Source organism: Chelonia mydas, chromosome 18 (genome assembly GCF_015237465.2).
Source record: "Chelonia mydas isolate rCheMyd1 chromosome 18, rCheMyd1.pri.v2, whole genome shotgun sequence".
NCBI lineage: Eukaryota > Metazoa > Chordata > Testudines > Cheloniidae > Chelonia > Chelonia mydas.
In genome coordinates, this window is record NC_051258.2 from 19,333,681 (window position 1) to 19,356,036 (window position 22,356).

At 39.6% G+C, this 22,356-nt stretch overlaps 1 protein-coding gene across 8 annotated transcripts in view; it reads left to right on the top strand.

Moving 5' to 3' along the window:
• PRDM16 (PR/SET domain 16) overlaps positions 1 to 22,356 on the top strand; it is a 458,571-nt gene that overhangs the window by 384,220 nt on the left and 51,995 nt on the right. For 7 of the 8 annotated variants that reach the window (XM_043531722.1, XM_043531723.1, XM_037881276.2 and 4 more), the window contains one exon: positions 9,602 to 9,736. In XM_043531722.1, the coding sequence (XP_043387657.1) occupies positions 9,602 to 9,736 (135 nt within the window). Of the gene's footprint in view, positions 1 to 9,601; positions 9,737 to 19,031; positions 19,238 to 22,356 lie in introns of those variants that run through there. The other variant, XM_043531725.1, reaches the window with a different exon arrangement.

Consider the following 22,356-nt stretch of genomic DNA (forward strand, 5'->3'; position numbering starts at 1 on the left):
AGGAGAGTGAGGTTGTGGGGGAGGAGGCAGGGAGAGAGAAAGAGAAAGAGAGGGGGAAAGATTACATGCATCGGCAGTAATTAGCATGAGTGGCACCTCTTTTGACATCCTGTATTATTTACAGTTGGCTTCTATGTAATGAACCTGCACCTTTAAAGCAAGAAAATAAGCAGGGATCTTTTTACAGGAGAAGAAAAGCAGAACAGTTGTTGATTTTTATCATAAGGTTTGAATTTTTCATCCTTATCCCTTTGCACAAAGGTTGCCCTGTCACGTAGATCAAGTGTGAGTTCTCTTAAACCTTCTAAAAAGAAAAGGAGTACTTGTGGCACCTTAGAGACTAACCAGTTTATTTGAGCATAAGCTTTCGTGAGCTACAGCTCACTTCATCGGATGCATAGTTAGTCTGGTTAGTCTCTAAGGTGCCACAAGTCCTCCTTTTCTTTTTACGAATACAGACTAACACGGCTGTTACTCTTAAACCTTCTAGTACATGCTGGGCCTGGTTGCTTTCTAGAGCAGGAAGATGCTTTTACATGGAAATCCTGTTTAGTTAGCTCTGGAGACAAGTATGCTGTCTTATTATTGCTGCTCTTGCTCTCTCTGGTGAGATTTTGTATTTACAGTCAGGTCTAATGTACACTCAGCTGGAATCAATCTGCTGTGCTTGAAAGACAGATCCATGTAATAGAATAATTTTTTATAAGGACACTGCAATTTCTCAGGCCCTCTGTCCCTACCCAAAGCCAGCTGATACATTGGAAATATTCACTGGCAGTTCTCTGTTGGTACAGAACAGAACAGCAATTAATAATGGGCAGACCTTCAAAAGGCTAGAAGGTTTGATTCAGATAGGAGACAAGACATTCAAAGGCCTTTCCAAAGTTTGTCTGAGCTTATCCAGACTCTCTTGGTCTAGAAATTGAGCATGACATTTTGAAAGAACAGGCTGTTTTCATGGGATTTCTAGTAGTCTTTGGGCTTGGTGTTGTGGGGTGGGGCTTGGAGGAGAGGGTGTTTTGTCCTTCCCCTATGAAAAAATAAATGAAATAAATCACCAGAACAGTCTTTCTTGCAGGACACCAGTATTTCTGCTTCCAGGCCTTGCTGAAACCAGATAATGTAGAGGTGAATATTACCTAGAAATAGAAACATAACCTGACAAAACATTTTCATTTCAGCTAGGAGTTTGGTCTGAGTGAAAAGTCAAGACCAATCTTTTTTTTTTTTAATCTGAACTTGTTTATTTCCCATCCCTTGTAGCTGTTTGTTGTCATCACTAGACCTGTTAATGGGAATAAAGCTGCCCAGCAGCTGTGAAGGCCACCATAAGACACAAACCCTGTGTTTGAGAATAGAAACTTCTAACTGGATTGGTCCATGGATTCATTTTTTTCAACCCAGTCTCAATAGTTGCCATTAACATACTTATTTCAAAGGAAAGACATCTTGCAAGGGTTTCTTTTTGCTTCACACATTCTGAGCTTTCCAAGCCATTGGAGATGCTATTTTTTGGTATAAATAAGAGTAATTTTTAGTTATGCAATATCTCCCACAATCTGAAGATCTGAAGTGTGTTACAAATCTTAATGAATTCAAGTCCCATGATATGCCTGAGAATAGTAGTTACCCCAATTTACAAATGTAGAAATTCAGGCACAGAGAGATTAATGCAATCATTAATGGAATCTGATATTGCAATCATTTAATCAAACACATAACTTGCCTCACATGAGTGGTCCCTTTGAAATTGATTAGATTACTCACATGAGTAAAGTTATGTATGTGCATAAATATTTGCAGGATGAACCTAAGCAAGTTGTCCAAGGTCATGTAAGAAGTCTGTGGCAGATCCATCAAATGTACAAAGGTCCTGGCTCCTGAAGAAATCACCCTTCCTCCAATCCTTGTTATCTTTATCACATGGCACTCATGTTCTGGATGGGGAGAAGCTTCTCAGTCATGTAGGTGGGGCTTAAATTTGGGCCAGACATTGTACTTTATGCTTTATAAAGTAGTTCTGTGTCAGTATCCCTCAAAGCTCTTCCTGTGACTCCAAGCTAGTGGGGAGCCAGTGAACAGGGCTGGTTCTGTTGCACCTCCCGTTGACTTTTCAGTACTATGACCTGTTTTTGTCTGACACATTTCTTATTAACTCTTTGTCAGATCTCCAGGAAGCCTGGTTAATTGCAGGCAGAGCACTGAATTTATGAGTTCATCCAGGCTTTGTGTCTACACATTGACAGAGGTGTTTCTCTGGACAATTTTTTTCCCTCTTCATCTTGTTGCAAGAATGGACTTTCTGTTTCAGTTACTTTTAAAAGTCATAAATTGTAGCAAATTTTTTTCCTTATTTTTAAAAAAACACAACAAAACCTTATGGCAACAGTTTATTGCTCTAAATCTGCTTGTGGGTCATTAAAGAAAAAAACCTCCCTCACTCCTGCCAAATAAAATTCGTACATCGGCCAAACTGTCAAAGGCAGATCCTGCAACTATGGGATGAGAAGGTTTATTGCACTCTCAGCTTCTGGGGAGTGGTGTTATAGCAACAGGACGCTGGGTCATTGATGGCAAACTCATGGGCGCTTCATTTCTTCATGCACACTGGGAATCCATTAGGCAAACTGACGACAGATCCGTAAGCATTCCAGTCCATATGGCACACCTCTGCTAAAGTCAAATGTTGGACTCTGCCCATTAAAATTTGAAAGAAACAACCCAATGGAGAGCCCACAAATTAGAGAAGCAGGAAACCTCAAATGATGTGCAAAAAAAAAAAAATTGTAAATGTTTAAGAGAATTTTTCCATAGTTTTAGCTTCATAACTCAGCATTTCTGATTTAATAAATTACAAGCTGGAGTCTTTGCAAGATCAATGAGCCCTTTGGATTCAGATCCTCAATGCTGTTCAGCAGAAAGCAGAGGAAGCTGCAAAGTGAGCCCTGGAACATGACAACAATTTCCTTTTGGCTAGATAAAAATGTGTCTGTACCAAAACTGGTCAGAACTTTAGACCTGGCTTCAAAATTCATCTCTCTCTAATGGGCCTATCCAAAACCCCTTATACAAACACACCTGAAGTCAGGAGCACTGGAGGATTGTTTTAACTGAAGAGACTAAAGAGGGGAGAGGTAGGAAAGCTGGAGGCAGAGAAACTACCAATGGTCCCAGAGAGATCAAGCCATGGCCCTGGCAGCGTGGACAGAGAGGAAGGGGTGGATTACAGCAGAAGAAGTGACACAGGTAGGATGTGAAGAGAAAAAGAAATGAAGGCATATTGCTTAACCCTAGGTTTGGTGATCGAATGATGAAGAGGATAGTGGAGCTGTCGAATGTGATAGAGAAATGGGTAAGAGAAGTCATGAAAAAAAGGTAAATTCAATTTTTGACTTGTTGAGTCTAAGAAAGCAGTGGGGAAATCCACAACAATAAAATGGATAGACAAGAAGAAATGGGAAGCTGATCAGAGAGAGAGATTGCAGAGGGTTCATACATATTTTTATTTATCCTGATTAATATTACAATACGGCCCAAAGCCTTTTTATGCTAAGTGACCTACAGCCCATACAAAGTCATGGTCCCTGCTCTGAAGAGCTTATGCTCTAATTTAAGAGAGAGGTAGACCTGGGTATAGTCAAGACATAGTCAAGACATATGTTCCTCTTTCCCTGTGAACTCTGCTTTGTGGGCAATGGTATCCTGTTTTGGACAGTAAGATATGCAAAGAAGAATGCAGTTACTGTAGTCCTGACACTGAGTGAAATATCCATAAATTCTCTCTTTTGACCTTTTGCCAAAGATTTATCAATAGCTAGTCACACCTGATTTTTACGGCGAGAGCTGATTAATTCAGGTAACCATGGGCCAAATTCCCTCTCAAGCACACCTGTGCAACTTCACTGGCATAAAAGAGGTGGTTAGCATGTAAAACAAAAGGCAGAATTTGGTCTGTTAGATTTCAACTCTGTTATTTCAGATTCACTGGTTAAGTACAAACGCAACTTCTACGTTTTTCTGTGTCATTCCATTTGCTGCTGCTGAATAGATAATACAGGACACCTAAGGCTGGACCATCCGGCGAACCTGAGGCTGTTCAGAAAAAAAGGGACCTCTTGGGGCATTTGTGCTTTGTAAATTTGTGAAGCATTTTCCAATATCGATAAGTAAAAGTCCATGCCATTTAGAGAGGAAGGGTGGTCTTGTGGTTAAAAAGAAAGCTGAATTCAATTCTTGGCTCTCTGACAGACTCCCTGTTGCTTAATCTCTGCGTACCACAATTCTACATCTTTAAAATACAGATAGGAATGCTTCAACCTTCCCATGCTTTGTCTGTCTTTTCTATTTAGATTGTGAGTTCTCTGGGGCACGGACTGTCCCTCAATATGTGTCTGTACAATGCCTAGCGCAAGGTGGCCTTGGTCTTGGTTGGGGTCTCCAGATGCTACTGCAATACAATTCATAATAATTTAATGTGACACAAGATAGAATTGCTGCCTAGTCCATCCAAAACCACGAGTCACTTTTAAAAATGTTGGGCAATATCTTTAACTGATTTGGAAACAGTTGATGCTACAGATTAGCCAGCACTAAGTTTCTGATCGTCTTTCAACATAAACGGACAGAAAACTAGGTGTGCTTTTATGGGGTATTTTAAACTTCTCTCTCTACATGTGTGTTCGAAACAAAAAAAACCCAACAGTACACCGCTCAGGTAGTGGGGGACTACTTGCCCATGGTTTTCATCAATTTTTTTCCTATAGACTCAAGCATCAAAAAAGGATGTGGGTGTTTATAATCAGTATCTTTGGAGGTGTTAGTGTACTGGACTTAGTTAAGAATGCCTACACCATAGAGTTGGCTGTGTAGTACTTTATTTCAGTAAGCAGTCGATTCTGCCTATCTTACTGTGATGTCAGAACATCATCCTTTTTCAGCAATTCACAGTGTGGGGCATTTGAAGCTTGTCAGACAAATACGGAAGCGTTGAAATATTTACATCAAAAAGTCAACATTTGCCAATAAATGGTATCTGGGATATTGCAGTTATTTCCCTTCCATATACAGGGGGAAACTATATGGTATATTTTGGCAAATACTGATATCTTAATGCAGAAACTAGTGTTTAAATGTCAGATTTACACAACCAGCCTCGTGTTTGTGTGTGTGTGTGTGTTGTTCTGCTGTGTCATTTTTGCATCCATACTAAATTGCAGGCAAGTATAGTAATTACACAGCTAACTACCTCTTTGTGCCTTCTGATCAAGTAGTTAAACCTATAACTACTAACATTTTCACCTCCTATTAATTGTAGGCATAGAAAAAAGTGTTAATGCAATTATTTACTAAAGAGAAGTTGCTCCTTGAAAAAACTGGAGGCTTTAGAAGGTTGACTTCTAAATAAAATTAATTGGGTTAGCTGTTTTAAAACAAATTAGTTAATTATTATCCATACCTATTAAGTTTGCTTTGAACCCAACCCTTATGAGCTCTTCCTGTTCTAAACAACTATGAGGGGCAATATCCCATTGCAGCAAAGGAACGAAATTCAGAGTCAGCTTTCTCTGTTGCACCAAAATGTAGCACCCATAGAATGTAGCACTCTTAAATGAGTCCAGGCCGCTACCATATCTAAAGTCAAACTGAAGGTGGTAGTGAAAGTCCTACCTCTGAATATGGAAGGTATTCTGGAGTATATTTAGCTCCTTGATGCTCCTTATTTATATTATGTCAATGTGTACAGGCCCCAACTAGAATCAAGGCCTTATTGGGTAAGGCACTGTACAAACCCAAAGTAAGAGATTCAGGTCACACACAGGAAGACAATGACAGAGCCAGAAATTGATCCTGGATCTACAGAATCCCAGTCCAGTGCCTTAGTCTGGGGGCTTGTCTACACCATGCCTTAGTTCATATTAGAGATGTATAAATTCTGTTGTGCAGTAGCTGGGCCTGTGTGGACCCTGCTGGCGCACGTTAAAAGTTGCCTAGTGCATGTTCCTGCAGTCCCATTTTGAACAGTCCTACATTAATGTGCACTAGGGAACTTTTAGGGCATCCAGCAGGATCCACCCAGGCCACTGAGTGCACAACCCTCTAGTATGCGCTAGAATTTACTCTTGCGTGGAGTAATGCACCACGTAGGCAAGCCCTGAGTGTGTTGATAGACAGAGTCCCCATTAAAGAGAAGTGCTTTCCTCCTTTTCAGCTGTGTTTGCTGTATGTTCATAAACTGTATTCATTTCTTACAAAACTGCCCCACCACGAGGGGTGGCCACAGAGGCATTCCCAGAATACCAGATGTCCCGGTACTTCCGGAACGGTGGGGGCCTGCCCCCACCAACGTGAGCCAGGCAGCGGGGGCAGAGCAGCACACTTTTCAAAATGGCATCTCCCATCTCATGCCGGACAAAACCTTATCCAGTTTTGTTTCAGCACCGGCCGCGGGACAAACCTTAGAAAAGCAAAACTCTCTCGTTTAAAACAGGCTAATGGCCTGCCTACCAACCCCGCGCATGGGCCCTGAATCTGCCAACTATCTCACACTGCAACAGGAAGCTGTTTTTATTTTCAGTGTCCTGATCAAAACTAGAGAAACACACGTTGTGATACAGAAAAATATCGGACAGAACGTAGTTCGGTGTTGTTGCTGGGCCGCTGTTCATGTCAGCTCAGTTTATTTACAGATTGGAGGAGTGTGTGAAAAACAAGGGTTTCAGTTCTCAGAGTTTCACATAAATATTTTTTCCGGTTTTGGTTCATGAGATTTCACGCCCCCAGGGTTTCAATTTGGGCTTGAAAGCTCAAACCAGTGAGCTTCATGTGATTTTTAGCCAGGCTAGGCTTCATTCTGAAACACAAGGTCTCAATGGTTCATGAATTATGAGTCTTTTAGCAAATTTGAGCTGAGTTCTGGGTTCGACCAGCACTCATTGAAGTGTCTTTCCTCAGCCCTCAGAGAGTGCAAAAAGAAAGCTTATAATTTAGATCATGCTTGTAGTCCCGGACATTGCTATCTTGTTTGACAGTATCTCTTCAGTGTTTGACCTTATTCAGATTGTCACTACTATAATGTACAATCCACTTTGACAATGTCGTGAAGATTGGGGGATGCTGCCGGATGCTACCTGATTTGCTCATTACCTTCAAGCTTCTGCACAGTGTTTAATTCAGCAGCTGAACATCAAACATACATCCTGATTTTGTTACCCAGAGTATTTTTATTACTGCGGTTAGGACAAGTCGGGTCCATGTTGACAAATGCACTCCTTTCCCAGGAGAACTGTCTCCTTTTTAAAAAACCCTCCAGACTTCTGAAGCTTTTCTGTTTGAGATATATCCTCATTTTACCTCATTTCTTTAATATAAATCTTTTGTCTATGGGAGTTTCAGATTACTTGTTACTTTGCTATATAAGCATTAATCTAACCAGTCATGGCACTTTCTGGTAGGTTAAGTGTTAATTATCATTTTTTTACCGTTAGTTTCAGACTTTCACTGTGGAAACATTGTATGTGGCTGGACCAGAATCTGTGAATATTCTTCTGTGAGGCAGACCCTGCCAAAGTAGTTCACACCTTTGTAACCTCAAGGCTAGTTTATTGCAGTTCGTTCTACTTAGCACAACAATTGAAGTCCATCCAGAAGCTTCAGCTAGTGCAAAATGCAGCAGCTCATCTCTTGAAGGTGCCATGCTGGTCTGAACGTTTGAAACCTCAGTGCTTCTCGCTCAGAACTGTTAGTCTCTCAGGTGCCACTAGTACTCCTTTTCTTTTTGCGCATACAAACGAACACGGCTGCTACTCTGAAACTTGCCTCTCTATGTTTACGATCTGTAAGGCCCTTTATGGTCTAGGACCCAGTTAAATTGGAGATCTCAGTTTCTGTATCCTGTTGTAGGAAATTAGATTATCAGGAGCCTGCGAGGATGTGTGTACTTTTTCTTTAAAATTATTTCAGGAAGCCGGGCTCGAGTGGAGTTTCCGAGGGGAGGCTGTACAGTGATCCAGAGAGAGAGTAGCTACAGGGATGATCATGTGTTCCTTATTACAAGCAGGGATAGTAGCACCACACTATTATTAAGCTTGCCTGATATTTCGCATTATTGGGACCCTTTTTTTTTCGTTGCTTATAACTTCAACCATTTGGGCTGAAATTTTTCACACTGGGTGTCGGACTCAGGCTGAACGGTTTTTGAAAATTTCAGCCTCAGACTGGTCAGCCATTTCCAAGAATGAGGCCAGGGAAGAAAAAGATGTTGCTTTGCCCGTGTTAAAAAAAAATTCTGGTGACCTTTCCTTAAGCTCTAACATCCTCAGCTTTGAAGCAGAAACTTGAAATTTGGCAAGAGAGTGGTGGTCTTTGTGTCAGGGATGTGCCTTTTGCATGAAAATCTGCCATGCCAGCTGCCGGGCACAGGGGGGCAAGCAAGCCAGAACATGCTGGAGGGGAGAGGGGGCTCTGGCTAGCTCAGCCCCTGTCCCCAGCAGCCGAGCCCAGGCAGGGAGCAGGCGGCTGCTGCCTCCCATCTAGGCTGTCTCAGGCTCCATCCCACTCCCTGCCCAGCTGCCAGGGAGAGCGGCTGAACGCGCCAGGGGAGGTGCAGGGAGAGATGGACCGAGGGCCCCCCCCCACACACACACACAGGCAACATGGGGCGGGGAGAGTGCAGCAGCCCCCCGGTGGGGGGGGATATCAGTGGGCAGAGGACACATGGGACAATCATGTCTCCTCCCCTTTAGATTGTGCCCCCCCCCCCGCCCCGTATGGGGAGGCACCAATTGTCTAGGGCTGAGTAGGACTTTCCTTGCAATTACTGTTCTGGACTGCTGCAGGCCAGAGCTGGGGCCACGACCAGGCACCAAAACTGAGAGCAAGAAGTTTGTCTGTCCTGTGCTGTCAATGACCTAGACCTAGGCAGCATGGAGGAGGAAGCTGCCAGATTTCAACGCAGAGAGGACAAAAGATAGACCTGCAGGAGTTGGGGGAGTCATTTGGGACAATGAGTAGGGAAGTGGAGGAAGACTGGGACTAGGAACTGGAGTTGTGAAGGAATCTGGGACTGGCTTGGAAAGGAGACTGGGACGAGGAACTAGTGGGAAAGGGTGACAGAGGTTGGTGGGCGGAGAGATAGTTCTGATTTGTTCTTGCAGAACTGAATGTCTGTTTTTATTTACAATAGTAAGTACTGTGCTCCTTTTTTGAACTTAATAATAGAAACAGATAAGGTGGAGATGGAGCCATATAAGTAGCTAAATAGTTAACAGAAAGCAGTTCAGAAAAGGTGACCTGTTTAGTTGTAATAGCTGTATGGATACGGGAGCTCTATTTTCCTTGATCATTGTGGATGTGATCATGTGCCCCTTAAATCAGTGGAGGATCTTCACTGGGACTTGAGCAGCTTTGTAGTTCAGCTGATGTTATTCTGTTTGTATATTTTTATTAGTGATGTAGACTAACAAGCTGTTTCTCTAGCTTTACTTCTTGTTTGGGGGGCCTGCAATGCAAAGAACTATAAAAGTACATTCCTCACTTGTTGATTTCCATACTTATCATTTCATCTCAAGTGAAAAAATTTCTTCCATCTCCTCTTCTTCTTCAGATCGCTGACGACCTGGGAAATGAGAAATTCTGTGCTGATGCTAATCAGACTGGCGCTGGAAATTGGCTGAAATACATCCGGGTGGCCTGTTCTTGTGATGAACAAAATCTAGCTGTATGTCCCGTTAATGACCAGGTATGCTTCTGCTCAGTTGAGCCATCACCATGTGGTTTTTTTATGGCTTTGGCAATTATCAGGTTGCTACATTCAACTGGTCACTTTAACAAAAAGAGGTTTGCTTTGTATTTAGGGGAAAAGCAAAACATCACCATGTGGAAATTCAGAGGATATATTTACTAGGTTCCGTTGAGATAAATCTGCATGCTTTTCTGAGCATCTCTGGTCTGGGAATCAAACTTGAATAAGATGAATTTAGGCTTTCTCCTGAGATATGTGGTGTTTCTGGAGTTAGGGCCAAATTGACAGTACAACAAGAACAGACTTTCATCTGGGATTTTTCCTCCACTCTCTTTGAGTTTTAAGCTAATATGTGGTTCACATTTTATTTTAGGTGAACTAGCTCTCCACTCCCTACATATACTTAGGCATGGAAAGATTAGATCTTTATCAGTAAATATCAGTAAACGTCAATTTCACTGCACACACACACAAACAAACAAAAAATAAATTTCTATCAATAATAATTGAAATTTACAGATAGGCACAGTCAGAACAATGCTGCTTGAGAATTTATGAGAGTCAAAATCCAGCAATCTGGACTTTTGAATTAGGCTTGTTACAAATAGACTAGCAAATGAAGCGTAAAAACAAGTATGATCTGTTTTATGTTTTGACATGTGATGTTGATGATTTGCTTTAACAGTTTATAAAGCTTTAACTTTTTGAATCTCAATGTCTACTGTCATTAAATACTAATTTTCTGCCCACCCACATAATTTTACACAACCCTAAAAATTTCAATTGATAAAAATAAAAAAAATCCAAACTTTGATATAATTTTTTTCTGTGTCAGCTGCTTATTCTCTCCCCCCATCCCCCGCTCCCCTCCGCCCACACACAAACACACACTAGCCATAAAATTATGTTTGTGACATCACACTTGGTTACTGTGGAGATGATGATGGCATCACAGAGAAAGTATTATGGATTTGCATGAGGAATAAGCAGCATGAGCGGCAGGGCCAGCTCCAGGCACCAGCTTTCCAAGCAGGTGCTTGGGGCAGCATGCAGAATGGGGCGGCCATCTGTGTCCTGCGGCAGCAATTCAGTGGCAGCTCCGCCGCTTTTCCCGCCATGGCGGCTTTTGGGCATCAGCTCCACTGCTCTTGGCGCGGCGGGAATTCGGTGGCGACTGTTTGGGGCGGCAAAATTGGTAGAGCCGCCCCGGATGAGCGGATAAACTGAAACAAAGATCCTTTTTTAGTGCACATGCAGATATTCATACCAGTAAAATCTGAAAGAAGCAAATAATCAGATAGCCAGGCAGTCTGTCTGTCTGACAGGAGGCAGACACAGAACTGCTCCTAAATGGTGAGCCTGGTTCTCCTCTGTCCTGTATCTTGTGGAGTTTTGTACACCTATGCTGAGTTGGTGTAAAAATCCACCTTCTTTTTTGGTAACTCTTTACACAGTCCTAAAGATCGCACGAGGTGCAAGGCAGTGGAGAATCAGGCCCTAAGTGGTTTTTTTCCCCAAAAAAAGTTTTGCACATTGTGTCAGCTGCTGCCTGGTTGAAAAGGCGGTGTGAGTATCTCAGGTTGCTTTACTGCCCCGTGGCAAGCGGAATAAAATCCCAAAGGAATCCGTTTGTAAGAGTTTTTAACGGGGCTTGTTTGGTCGTGAAGTGACTGTCTCTGGTAGCAAATTGATATTACACTGGGACTTGAACAGAATTTATGCTATTTAAAAGTTTGTCCATAAGGTTGTACAATGTAGGACAACGTGGAAATGGTCGGGAAATGAGGCTGGAGCCATTTCGTTTTCAAGACGTCATGTTTCCAGTTTCCATAGCTGCAGTTTTCTTTTGTTTATTTTTATCCTTCTCTGGCACCGTTCAGACTTGGAGAGCGTTGGTAATCGAGCCCTCACAGGGATGTTATCTCTTCTTTGTGTGAGACTCAAGAAAATGACACATTTTTCTTTTCACTTTTTCTGCAAATGCTGCAAGAGAAACCTAATTACAATCAGCAGATTATCTCCAGGTTTTTTTGGAATCCAAGACAGAGGTTTATATATTCCAATCCAGAGTCACCATAGGTGTTTGTGCCCATAATTTAGCAAGATTTGTAGAACACCAGCACTTTGGCTGACTCCAAGTGGCTGAGTGGGATGTCCATTCAGCAGCTCTGATCTTTTTGAGGGCACTGGAATGGTTGGAAATCTCCTGGCCCACACGCCTCTTTTCTAGTAGGGGAAAACTGCAAAGCATTGACAGCAAGCATGAAACCTGTATTCTTGTGATTAAAAAATAGATGAATGAATGGAGATCGATGCTGGTATTTCATCGCAGTTCAAACAGTAGAAAGTGCATGCTGTACATTGACAGTGATGGATAGAAAGTCTGCTCCCAAGCTGTGAAATAAGTTTTTGTCTCTATTTAAGTGGGAGGGGGAAATGGTTTCGGGGACTGTTGAGAGAGGACTAGAAACATAATAGGTATGTTGTGGAGATGTCTGTAGCACGCTCTCCTGGGGGAGGAGATGTTACAAGGAATTAATACGATTTTTATAATGATATTCGCAAAGGCTGAGTCATCTTGCCTTCTAGACAGATGACAAAGTCTTGCGAGGATTAATTATCTAGTTTTTGTAAAGCGCTTGGAAAATTAAAAAATCGAAATGGGTACACGAGGAACAATTAGATCTGGGGATTTATAAGACCTCAAATTGAGTAAAGTTCAGGTCCATGGTGTTGATTCAGGCGTATCTCAATGAGAAGTGCAATACTAATAATATTCCTACCTAGTATTGTCGATAGGCATTTGGAGACATAAAAGGATGAACCGTGAGGGAGAATATATTTCTAACATGCATGTTACTAAGGAGGACATTACAAGAGACTCTTCAGTAGAAATGGAAGCCAAAATATTGCTCTGAGTCTGACATAGAGATGGGCACGCCCATTCATATAAAATGAGAATTGACTTTTCACTTTTCACACAACGTTTGACCCAGTCCAAAATCCAAACTTAGTGAAGTTTGAAATATTTCCATCAACTTTTTCTCATTCATATTTTAACATGCTCCTACAGAGCTTGACTTTGGAGATGAGTGGCAATGGGAAAGCCAAAATACTGCAATATTTGTAGCCTGATTCCTAGACCAACATGGTCTGGATGAGCTTTTGGATAAAAGCATCCAAACTTTGGGTTGTTTATATAAAATAGACTCCTGATTGCTGTGATGCCCATCCACTACTCATCACGAACCCTCTTGAAACAAGAACCCTTATAACCAAGAGCCTTACATTTGTCATCAGCTCCATGCCTTACATCAAAAGCTGCTCTATGCATTTTGTAGCACATGGAGCTGAATTCCATATCTCAGTTTCAGAGAGTGACAGGATAAATATCATAGAAGCCATTCCATTTCCCCTTACCTATTACCTAGACCTTTACAGCCCTTCATTCTGTGCAGATTATACAGGTCTCCAAGCAGGCTACAAATGGTCTGATTTCCTTTTAGTGCATTCCACAGATTATTTGAGCTCAGCCTATTACATTAATTCATATCTTTGGGACTCCCAATAGATTCAGCAGCTCCAGTGCATTGGATACACAGTCTAATACCTTCTCGCACTGCCTTATACCTTACTAGCCTTGTCTCCAGGTAGTTCTGTTCACTCCCTGCCTTAAAAAATGTGGTTTCACCCAACTGTCTATTCAAGCAACTCTACTTGTGTAACACCTGCTGTTACCACAAAGGTCCTTTACCAGGAATTTGAAAAAGCCATTTCCAGTTTCTGAAATAACCAGTGTAGCCACTGTAATAAATACAAACAACCAAGAGCGGTTGTTGGAGTGGGATGAGGACTTCCAAGGTCGGGCTTCTTGCAAAGATATTTTAGACTAAATAAAAGAGAGTAGAAATATGCCAATTTGATGTTAATGTACTTTTTTTTTCTGTTTGAAATATTAACCTTTAGACTACTGGCCTTTTCTAAGCATGCCAGATTAATGGTTTGATTGAGAGCAACGTGTATATATTTTGCCAACAGCTAGAGGGCTAAATGATTATTTGTATCACATTTGATTTTAAGACCAATTAATTGCATCTCTTTTCCTTCATCTGGAGCTTCTTGGTTGTGCATAGTTTCAATTTATGTAGCCATCTGATTAGAAAGAACTGCTGTATTGCACTCACACCAGACCTGCTTTCTCTACCTTCTGTTACATTCTAGCCATTTCCTGTGTATTTGCTTTATTATAAATTCACTAAAACATACATCAAAAAAGGTGGCAAAATGGTTATTCAAGAAGAGGGAAATAAAAAGGCCCCAGAATGTAACTAGATGGTAGGCATTTCAAAGTGTTTTCTCCCTCCAGCCTCTTTCCTGAAGCAATGAAGACTTTTAGGTCAGGCCAGCTGGTAGGAATAAAAAGATCCAGTGTACAAAGTGCAGCAGACAATGGTGATTGATAACCAGAAGTCCCAGACACTTATGTGAAAAAATCATAGGCATAACAACATCGAGGTCAGGATGTACTTTTTCTCAAGCAGCTCATTATGGCAATCTGTGGGCAGCAATAGGTCTTACAATATTTGGGATAATCAGCAGCTCATTGAAATCCTTGTAGGCTTTATTATCATTATTATCATCAATTTTAACATTTACATGGGGGAAATACCAGTAAGAGTGTCCATGCTGGATTAATATTATTACTTTCCCCCCTTCTCGTTCTCCACATCATCTTAAAAACAAAATGCAAACACAATTTTCTTTTCTTGGAAAAATTCAAACTATTGCCATTATCTAAGTGTGACTCTGTTTTGCATAATCGCTAGTGGATAGTCTGGTCTGAAGAGTTTCTGTACATACAGATAGGTCTAGGATTTGCACCTGAAGTTGCTTTAATGTTAGGGGGGGAAAAACAGGAATATGAAATGAAGAAGTAACAGAAAAGAAAAAAATAACAAACCTACCTCTCAGGATTGAAGTATCAATCTCAGTTAATGTGAAAATATCTATAAGCCAATTCCTGCTCCCACTGAATTGAACGGGAGTAGGGTCAAATCATTGCAACTAGCCAAAGTTGTCTTTTGGATGAGAAGAAAATGTTATATTTTGAATTTTAGCCAATTTAAGGTTCCTAGTCACTGTACACTCACTACACACCAAAATGCAGGTTTAGGAATTTCTAATCCTACCCATCAGAACCATTAGGGTACTGAGCAAAATAATGAAGACACACTCTAGACTTCCAAGTGCATTTTAAATTACATTGTGGCTAGTTAAAGCCTCTATAGTTAGACCCTCATTTATACTGATGTGGAAAATCATATTTCGCTCTTCACTCTGCCTGACACTTATTAGAATTCAGTGTAAATAAAATAATAATTAAAATTCAGATAAGGTTTGATCTTGCAATACTTATGCCCATGGGTAATTAATGCTGCTCACATGCATGGACTCACATGCATATATGTTTGTAGGGTTGGGGCCATAATGGTTTACTGGCATTAATCCTCCCAGTTATCAGGTGTTATACATTTATCATATCAGATTATCAGTGCTGTGGTCACACTTCTTCCTTATGTACTATAAACTGTGAATAATTCTCTGGGGTGTGATTCTGCAGGGTCCTGAGTACCATCAGTATCCATCTCATAAGAATTTAGGTAGCTCAGAACTTACTAGGCTCAAGCCCTAAAGCATCAAGCAGAATGTGACTTTTCAAAGTGAATGAACATTTTCAATTTCTGCCTAACAAACAAGTGAATGTTAATTTCTTGGGTACAGCCTGGTGCACATTCTGTCTACAAATGGGGACTCAGGCTAGATGGAGAAAGGTTCAACCACACCCATTCAGTAGGCATGCAAAGATTAATCTTTTTTATTTAAACATATAAAGAAAACAAAAGCTCTGTAATAAAAGATTACCCACAAAATAACTAAACATCATGGTGCTGATGAAAGCCAGGGCAAGCTTTTAATCAAAACCATTTGCTGTCCAGACAAAAATAAGACATGTTTTCATTGGGACGTGGTCCTTTTCACTCTTATTTGTGCATACATCGGACTGAGCTCTGATCTCATCGACACCCATGTGAAGCAGGAACAGCTTCAATAATGCCAAGAGAATTATTCTGGGTTTACAGACACGTGACTAAGAGCAGCATGTGGATTGCAGAACATTTTCTTAACTTCTTCTAAAGGAAATTGTTGCTCTTCTTCAGAGACACTATTTGTAACATTTTATCCTCCAGTCCCATTTTAAAACCAATTCTCCAAATATAAATTGTAGCATGATGGTTTTGAAGCTAATTCTTACTGGGCTAATATACATCCAAGCAAAAGCAAAATACACCATCCCAGTCCTGAAGTACTTACCCAATACTGACTCAGGCAAAACCACACTGGAGTGGTGTAATTTACATACATCTGACTGCATCTTTAGATCAACAGCACTTAGAAATACTTTTAGTGTTGGTCACATAATTTCTAATATAACTAACTACATGAAAGAGAGAAAAAAACTACAGCGGTAATTCTCCGTTTAAATTGTCTCAAACTGTGTACATCACTTCTGTTTCACGCTGATGCAATTAGTGGGTGCGCTTTTTGATCTTGGGCTGAACACTGCAGCTGTTTTCTCAGTTCTGTGATGTATGCCTTTCTTAAAAGTAGAAAAATGCCACCACGCTGAAGCTTAAGTAAATAGCAGCCATCACTCATGCAACAGGTAAACAATGCTGTTTCTAATGAAAGATACTTGAATAACGAGGTAGTACTCAGACGTACTTTGTTCACTCCACATTTCATCTTTGTCTATTGCATGGATATTGAAAACAGTTAGACAATTACCACATTGTTTTTAAATGTCTGTCTGTTTCACGAATACTCTTTTCATAGAAAATATGTACAGTCTTTGACTACACTGTGATGTAGTGTTAATGAGATGGGACTTAGAATTCTGCATAATCAGTGATTGTACTAAATGATTTTTAATATGCTGCAAAATGTTGTATGCTACTCAGAGTGAGGTTCCCCCTAGATATCCCCAACACCAGGCTGTCATCCTTAGAAACAGCTTGAGAAACACAGTTTTTAAGAGGAAAAAATAAAAGGACCTCATAAAAGTGCCTGGTCCAAAAGCCCACTGAAGTCACTCGGAGTCTTTCCTTTGTGCTGTGTTTCGGGCCCCAATAGAACATAAATTTGTCTCTTTTTATTAATAAGCCATATCTAGCCAGAGTGAGAAATCCTTAGGGAAATCAAGAAGTGCAAACAGGAGTGTAACATTTTCAAGTCTCTGGGAGAGCATTGCTCTAAAACTATATTTTTGTATTTTCTTCTCATGCTAAATATCATTAGCTGGCCATTAATATTTGTTTGGTGTTTAAAATTTTAATGGTGACATCTTCTGATGTAAGAAAAATGAAACAGAAAATTAATAGGACTTCGATGAAAGTACAGAATATCAATTATTTCAAAAATATGATCTTTTATGTACTATTTAATGGGATATGTTTCAGTTCATAGCAAACAAAAGGGAAAGAGTTTTAAACACAGCAGTAGTTTTAATTAATTCAGAATTTCAGTAGCACAATGGCAAGATGAAGTTAATTATTATAAGGAAGAATATGATCAAATGAATGTGACTCCTGCAGATTCTAGCTTTTTTCAGAGTAATTAATTGATCTTGTATTTTTACATTTCTTGATTGTTACTGTTTACGTCAGCTGCTTTTTGTTTTTGAAAACATATGGAAGGGAGCAAACATGATGATGATGATATATTGATTATTACGTTGATTATTACAGTTTTGAAGATACGGGGTGAAATCCTGGCCCCAATGAAAGAAATGAGAGTGTAAGTATTGAATTCACTGTGGCCTGGATTTCACTCATGATCTTAGACCATCTGCTGTTTATATCTATGTACAAAACAGAGTGTCTGTGGACTAGATATTCCTGAAGATTTTGCTCTATTTGTCAGTACTGGGTTGGTTTTGGTTTATTGGCTCAGAGAGGTATACTCGTTAGTAGGTATATTGGATTTCAGAATTTTTCTTGGTTCACTGACATAGATGTGAGTAAGTGGCACTAAATTATCAATTTTGTACCTACTGGGACTAACCCTAAGGTCTTTCCTCTGATAATTCTTACTCTGGCAAAACTTCCATTGAGCTCACTGGGAGTCTTGACTGTATAATGACTGATCTGAAAACTGAGCAAGATGGTCAGTATGTGGCTCATCGTGTCTGTTGCATGAGACAGGAAAGAAATAAGCATTATGTGAAAATGAAGAAGAGTCTTTTCTGAAAAAAGTAACACTCCGTATCAACTGTAGTTTTTCTTTGGAGTCTATCCAGAATGCAAATAATTGTTGTTTGTGTATAATGATTAAGCATATTCTCCCAGGGGTATGTTCGCCTCTCAACATTATATATTTTTTTAAAAATAAGGATGTGTGACCTGGCTATAGAGCCTTTAGTTCGAGGATCTCAGAGCACTTTACAGCGAGAGGCCCTGATCTGCGAGTAGCTCTGCGTAGGCTGACCCTCTGAGCCTGCACACCGTCCCATTGACTTGGAGGATCAGAGCTATTGTAGATCTGGGAAGCAGTTAGTCGCAATCCAAGCAGTGAAATTTTGTTGAGAAGTGTGCAATGATTCAAAACAAGCTAAATCTGGAAAATGCAAGAATAGGATACTAGTCAATTTCAGATGGATTTTATTTTTCCCCTTTGCTATTTGATATCATGTCCATGTTACTGATAAAAATTCCAAGTTAAAGAACAGAACTTAAAACAGCTTTTGTGTTAGGACTCATTGGTCTGCTGGGACTGTAATATTAATTCTTGAATTAATCTCTGGCTGAAGTTATAGGACTTTTAAAATAAAGGAGCACAAATAGAGACAATTGGGGAAATCAAATAAATTGTCTTAAATGTATTTAGCAATAATGGAAATTGTTTTTTATTTTTGCCTGTCATGATTTATTCTGTATTAGTTGATCTTCATAATCGGGATTTTTCTTGCAATTCAAATAACAATTTTTTGAATCTCAGGCCTTTTAATGAAGAAAGAGCTGTGAAAATAAAACCCTCCGCCTGTTTGAAACTTAGACTGCTGGCTGTATAACCCAAACTTCCTTTTCCTTTGATTTGCAGCAATGTTGTAGTCTCTATTACATGCATAATGTAGGGAGGGTCTCCAGAGAGAACAGTCCTCACTGATAAGATTAGGGGGAGTGTCTCAGACTTGAGTTTAGATAATCGAGAAAGGATCACTAAAGAAATCCCTCTGTATGAGAGATGCACAGAATGATGATGCAGTAGTCAGGATGGTCCTTCAGTGCATGAGCTATCACAAGGCCTGAAATACCAGCTGCCTCTCTTTAAGTATAGAGGATGGCTTTTGTCACCAGCTCCACTGATACTGGGGTACCTTACTGGAAAGCTTTAAACTTAACTCAAGTCACTGAATTGATGCACCTTACCCAGAGAAAACAGGTTAGACAATTAATTTCTTATTTCTTTTTTAACTTCTTGCCTATACTGGACTCTTTTTCTTTTCATGTTATTGTTGGCACTTTTGTTTTCATTCAGTTCCTTGTTTTGATATGCTTAGTGTCTTGAAACTGATCATAATGTTTAAGGAAAAGGAGTACTTGTGGCACCTTAGAGACGAACAAATTTATTTGAGCATAAGCTTTCGTGAGCTGCAGCATTCAATGAAGTGAGCTGTAGCTCACGAAAGCTTATGCTCAAATAAATTTGTTCGTCTCTAAGGTGCCACATGTACTCCTTTTCTTTTTGCGAATACAGACTAACACGGCTGCTACTCTGAAACCCATAATGTTTAAGGTAATCATGTTAAACAGTATTTAGGTCTTTTATTTCCAAGTTCGGTTGATGGTAGATTTAGGAATATGCATGCAAAATTGGTAGAAGGAGGTTGGGATGAGATGGCCTTAAAACAACTGTTAAATGAAAAGCAGTGAGAGTTGCTATGCAAGGCAGGGGTGAAGAGAGAGTGCCTGTAGCTTTTGGTATTTATTTACAAGCTTTTATTTTAGTTGGTAAAGGCTGCCCCCTAATGGGACAACTCAGAAGGCATAATAATGCACCCCTCACAACTCAGCTACGAGGTGTGCTGTTGAAAGAACATCAGTGCTGTTAAAGTCACTAAAAATAAGAAAAGTAATGGCCTGCTCTTTCTCCCTTATGTTTAGGCCAGCCAAATATATTTTTCAACAAAAACATATATAAAGTTAATTGAATAATCAAAATATATTGAATCGAAGCTATATCCATGAATGCTATTTATTACTGCAGATAATGTGTGAGGATATCTTACTGAATAGTAAGGGCTGACAAGTGATTAAAAAAATGAATTGTGCTGTTAAAACAATGATAGAATACCATTTATTTAAATATTTTGGATGTTTTTCTACATTTTCAAATATATATATTGATTTCCATTACAACATGGACTACAAAGTGTACAGTGCTCGCTGTGTATTATTGTTTTTATTTCAAATATTTGCACTGTAAAAAACAAAAGAAATAGTATTTTTCAGTTCACCTAATACAAGTGCTGTAGTGCAGTCTCTTTATCATGAAAGTTGAACTTACACATGTAGAATTATGTGCAAAAAATAACTGCATTCAAAAATAAAACAATGTAACACTTTAGAGGCTACAAATCCACTCAGTCCTACTTCAGCCAATCCCTCAGCAAAACATTGTTTTGTTTCTGAGTGCAGTTATGTAACAAAAAACCCCTACATTTGTAAGTTAGACTTTCACAATAAAGAGATTGTACTACAGTACTTGTATAAGGTGAATTGAAAAATACTATTTCTTTTGTTTATCATTTTTACAGTGTAAATATTTGTAATAAAAATAATATAAAGTGAGCACTGTACACTTTGTATTCTGTGTTGTATTAGAAATCAATGTATTTGAAAATGTAGAAAAACACCTGAAAATATTTAATAATTTTCAATTGGTATTCTGTTGATTAACAGTATGATTAATCGCAATTAATTTGTTTTAATTGCAATTAATTTTTTGAGTTAATCATGTGAGTTAACTGCGATTAATCGACAGCCCTAGTAATGATAAACTAAAAGTTATGTACTTAGTAAATACATTTTTCCAGTTTATTCTCTTTCTTTAACAGGATAAAAATATGAATCATAGTGTAAGTTGATATCTGATGCTGACACATTGGGCCAATTCTTTCCTCAGACAAAACTTTCTCTTTGCTTCAGGAGAGCCAGGTCCTGAATGTGTAATGTAACATGGTTATATTTCAATGCAGTTCTTAGATTGTATCAAGTTAAACTGACAAGCAAACAGAAAAGAGGAACAACAGACAAGGATAAGTAAGATATTATTTCCCCCTAAATGTAATTACTCCCAGGATCACACCCCTGCATAAAGTCCTCCACCATATACGTTATTAATAAATAATCTCATACTTGAGAGAGTTAAGTGGCATATGGTAAACTACCATGTGTGTTTCAGAGGGTTAGCCATGTTAGTCTGTACCAGTAAAACCAATGAGGAGTCCTTGTGGCACCTTAGAGAGTAACACATTTATTTGGGCATAAGCTTTCGTGGGCTAGAACCCACTTCATCAGATGCATGGGAATGGGCCATATCCACCTGAATTGAATTGGCCTTGTTAGCACTGACCCCCCCCCCCCCACTTGGTAAGGCAACTTCTATCTTTTCATGTGCTGTATATTTATACCTACTTACTGTATTTTCCACTCCATGCATCTGATGAAGTGGGTTATATCCCATGAAAGCTTATGCCCAAATAAATTTGTTAGTCTCTAAGGTACCACAAGGACTCCTCGTTGTTTTTACCATGTCTGTGTTCATCTGTAATGTGGAATATTAATTAATTTATGTACCTGAGATTTTTTGATCTCACTAAGGAAAAAAACCTCAGATGAGTAACGGTAGTCAACTTTACCCCACTGAACTCAGTGAGAGTCTTTATGGGAGTAAAAATAGTAATTTATGTAAGTTTTGGCATGATCCGATCCTGAAACAATGAAGGCCCAACTCATTTGAGGTACTGAGCTCTCATTGACTTCAGCTGGGGTTGCAGATGCTCAGAACTCCTGGGAATTTGGCCATTCTTGTGTATTGTAGTGTCTGTACGGAGAAATGAAAGAGACTTTGTGAATAAATATTCATCCTAGGGATATTGATCAGTACACACCATTAGACTTACAGGAATTCTGTATGTTCGTTTCCTACTGAAACAGTGGATTAGCAGAGATTGAGTTATTATTGTTACTAAATCAGTGAACTATGAAAATGCTGAATAAAATCTAGCTTATACTCAGAAAAGGAAATTGCATGGGAGGTGGGGGAGGGAGACTTATCATTGATTAACTTGAAAAAAGAAAATGCTTATGAGCCTGTTATGTAAAACATCATGGTATTTATTCACCCTTACTAAAAGGATTGCCAGTGCTAATAAAACCTTGCAATTGACTTTTAAGGTTAATAGCTAATAGCCATTGAATTCTCAGGTATTGCTATTAGAACACGGCAATGTCCAGCAAACTCTTTGGAAAATTGGAAACCTTCTTGACCACACATCC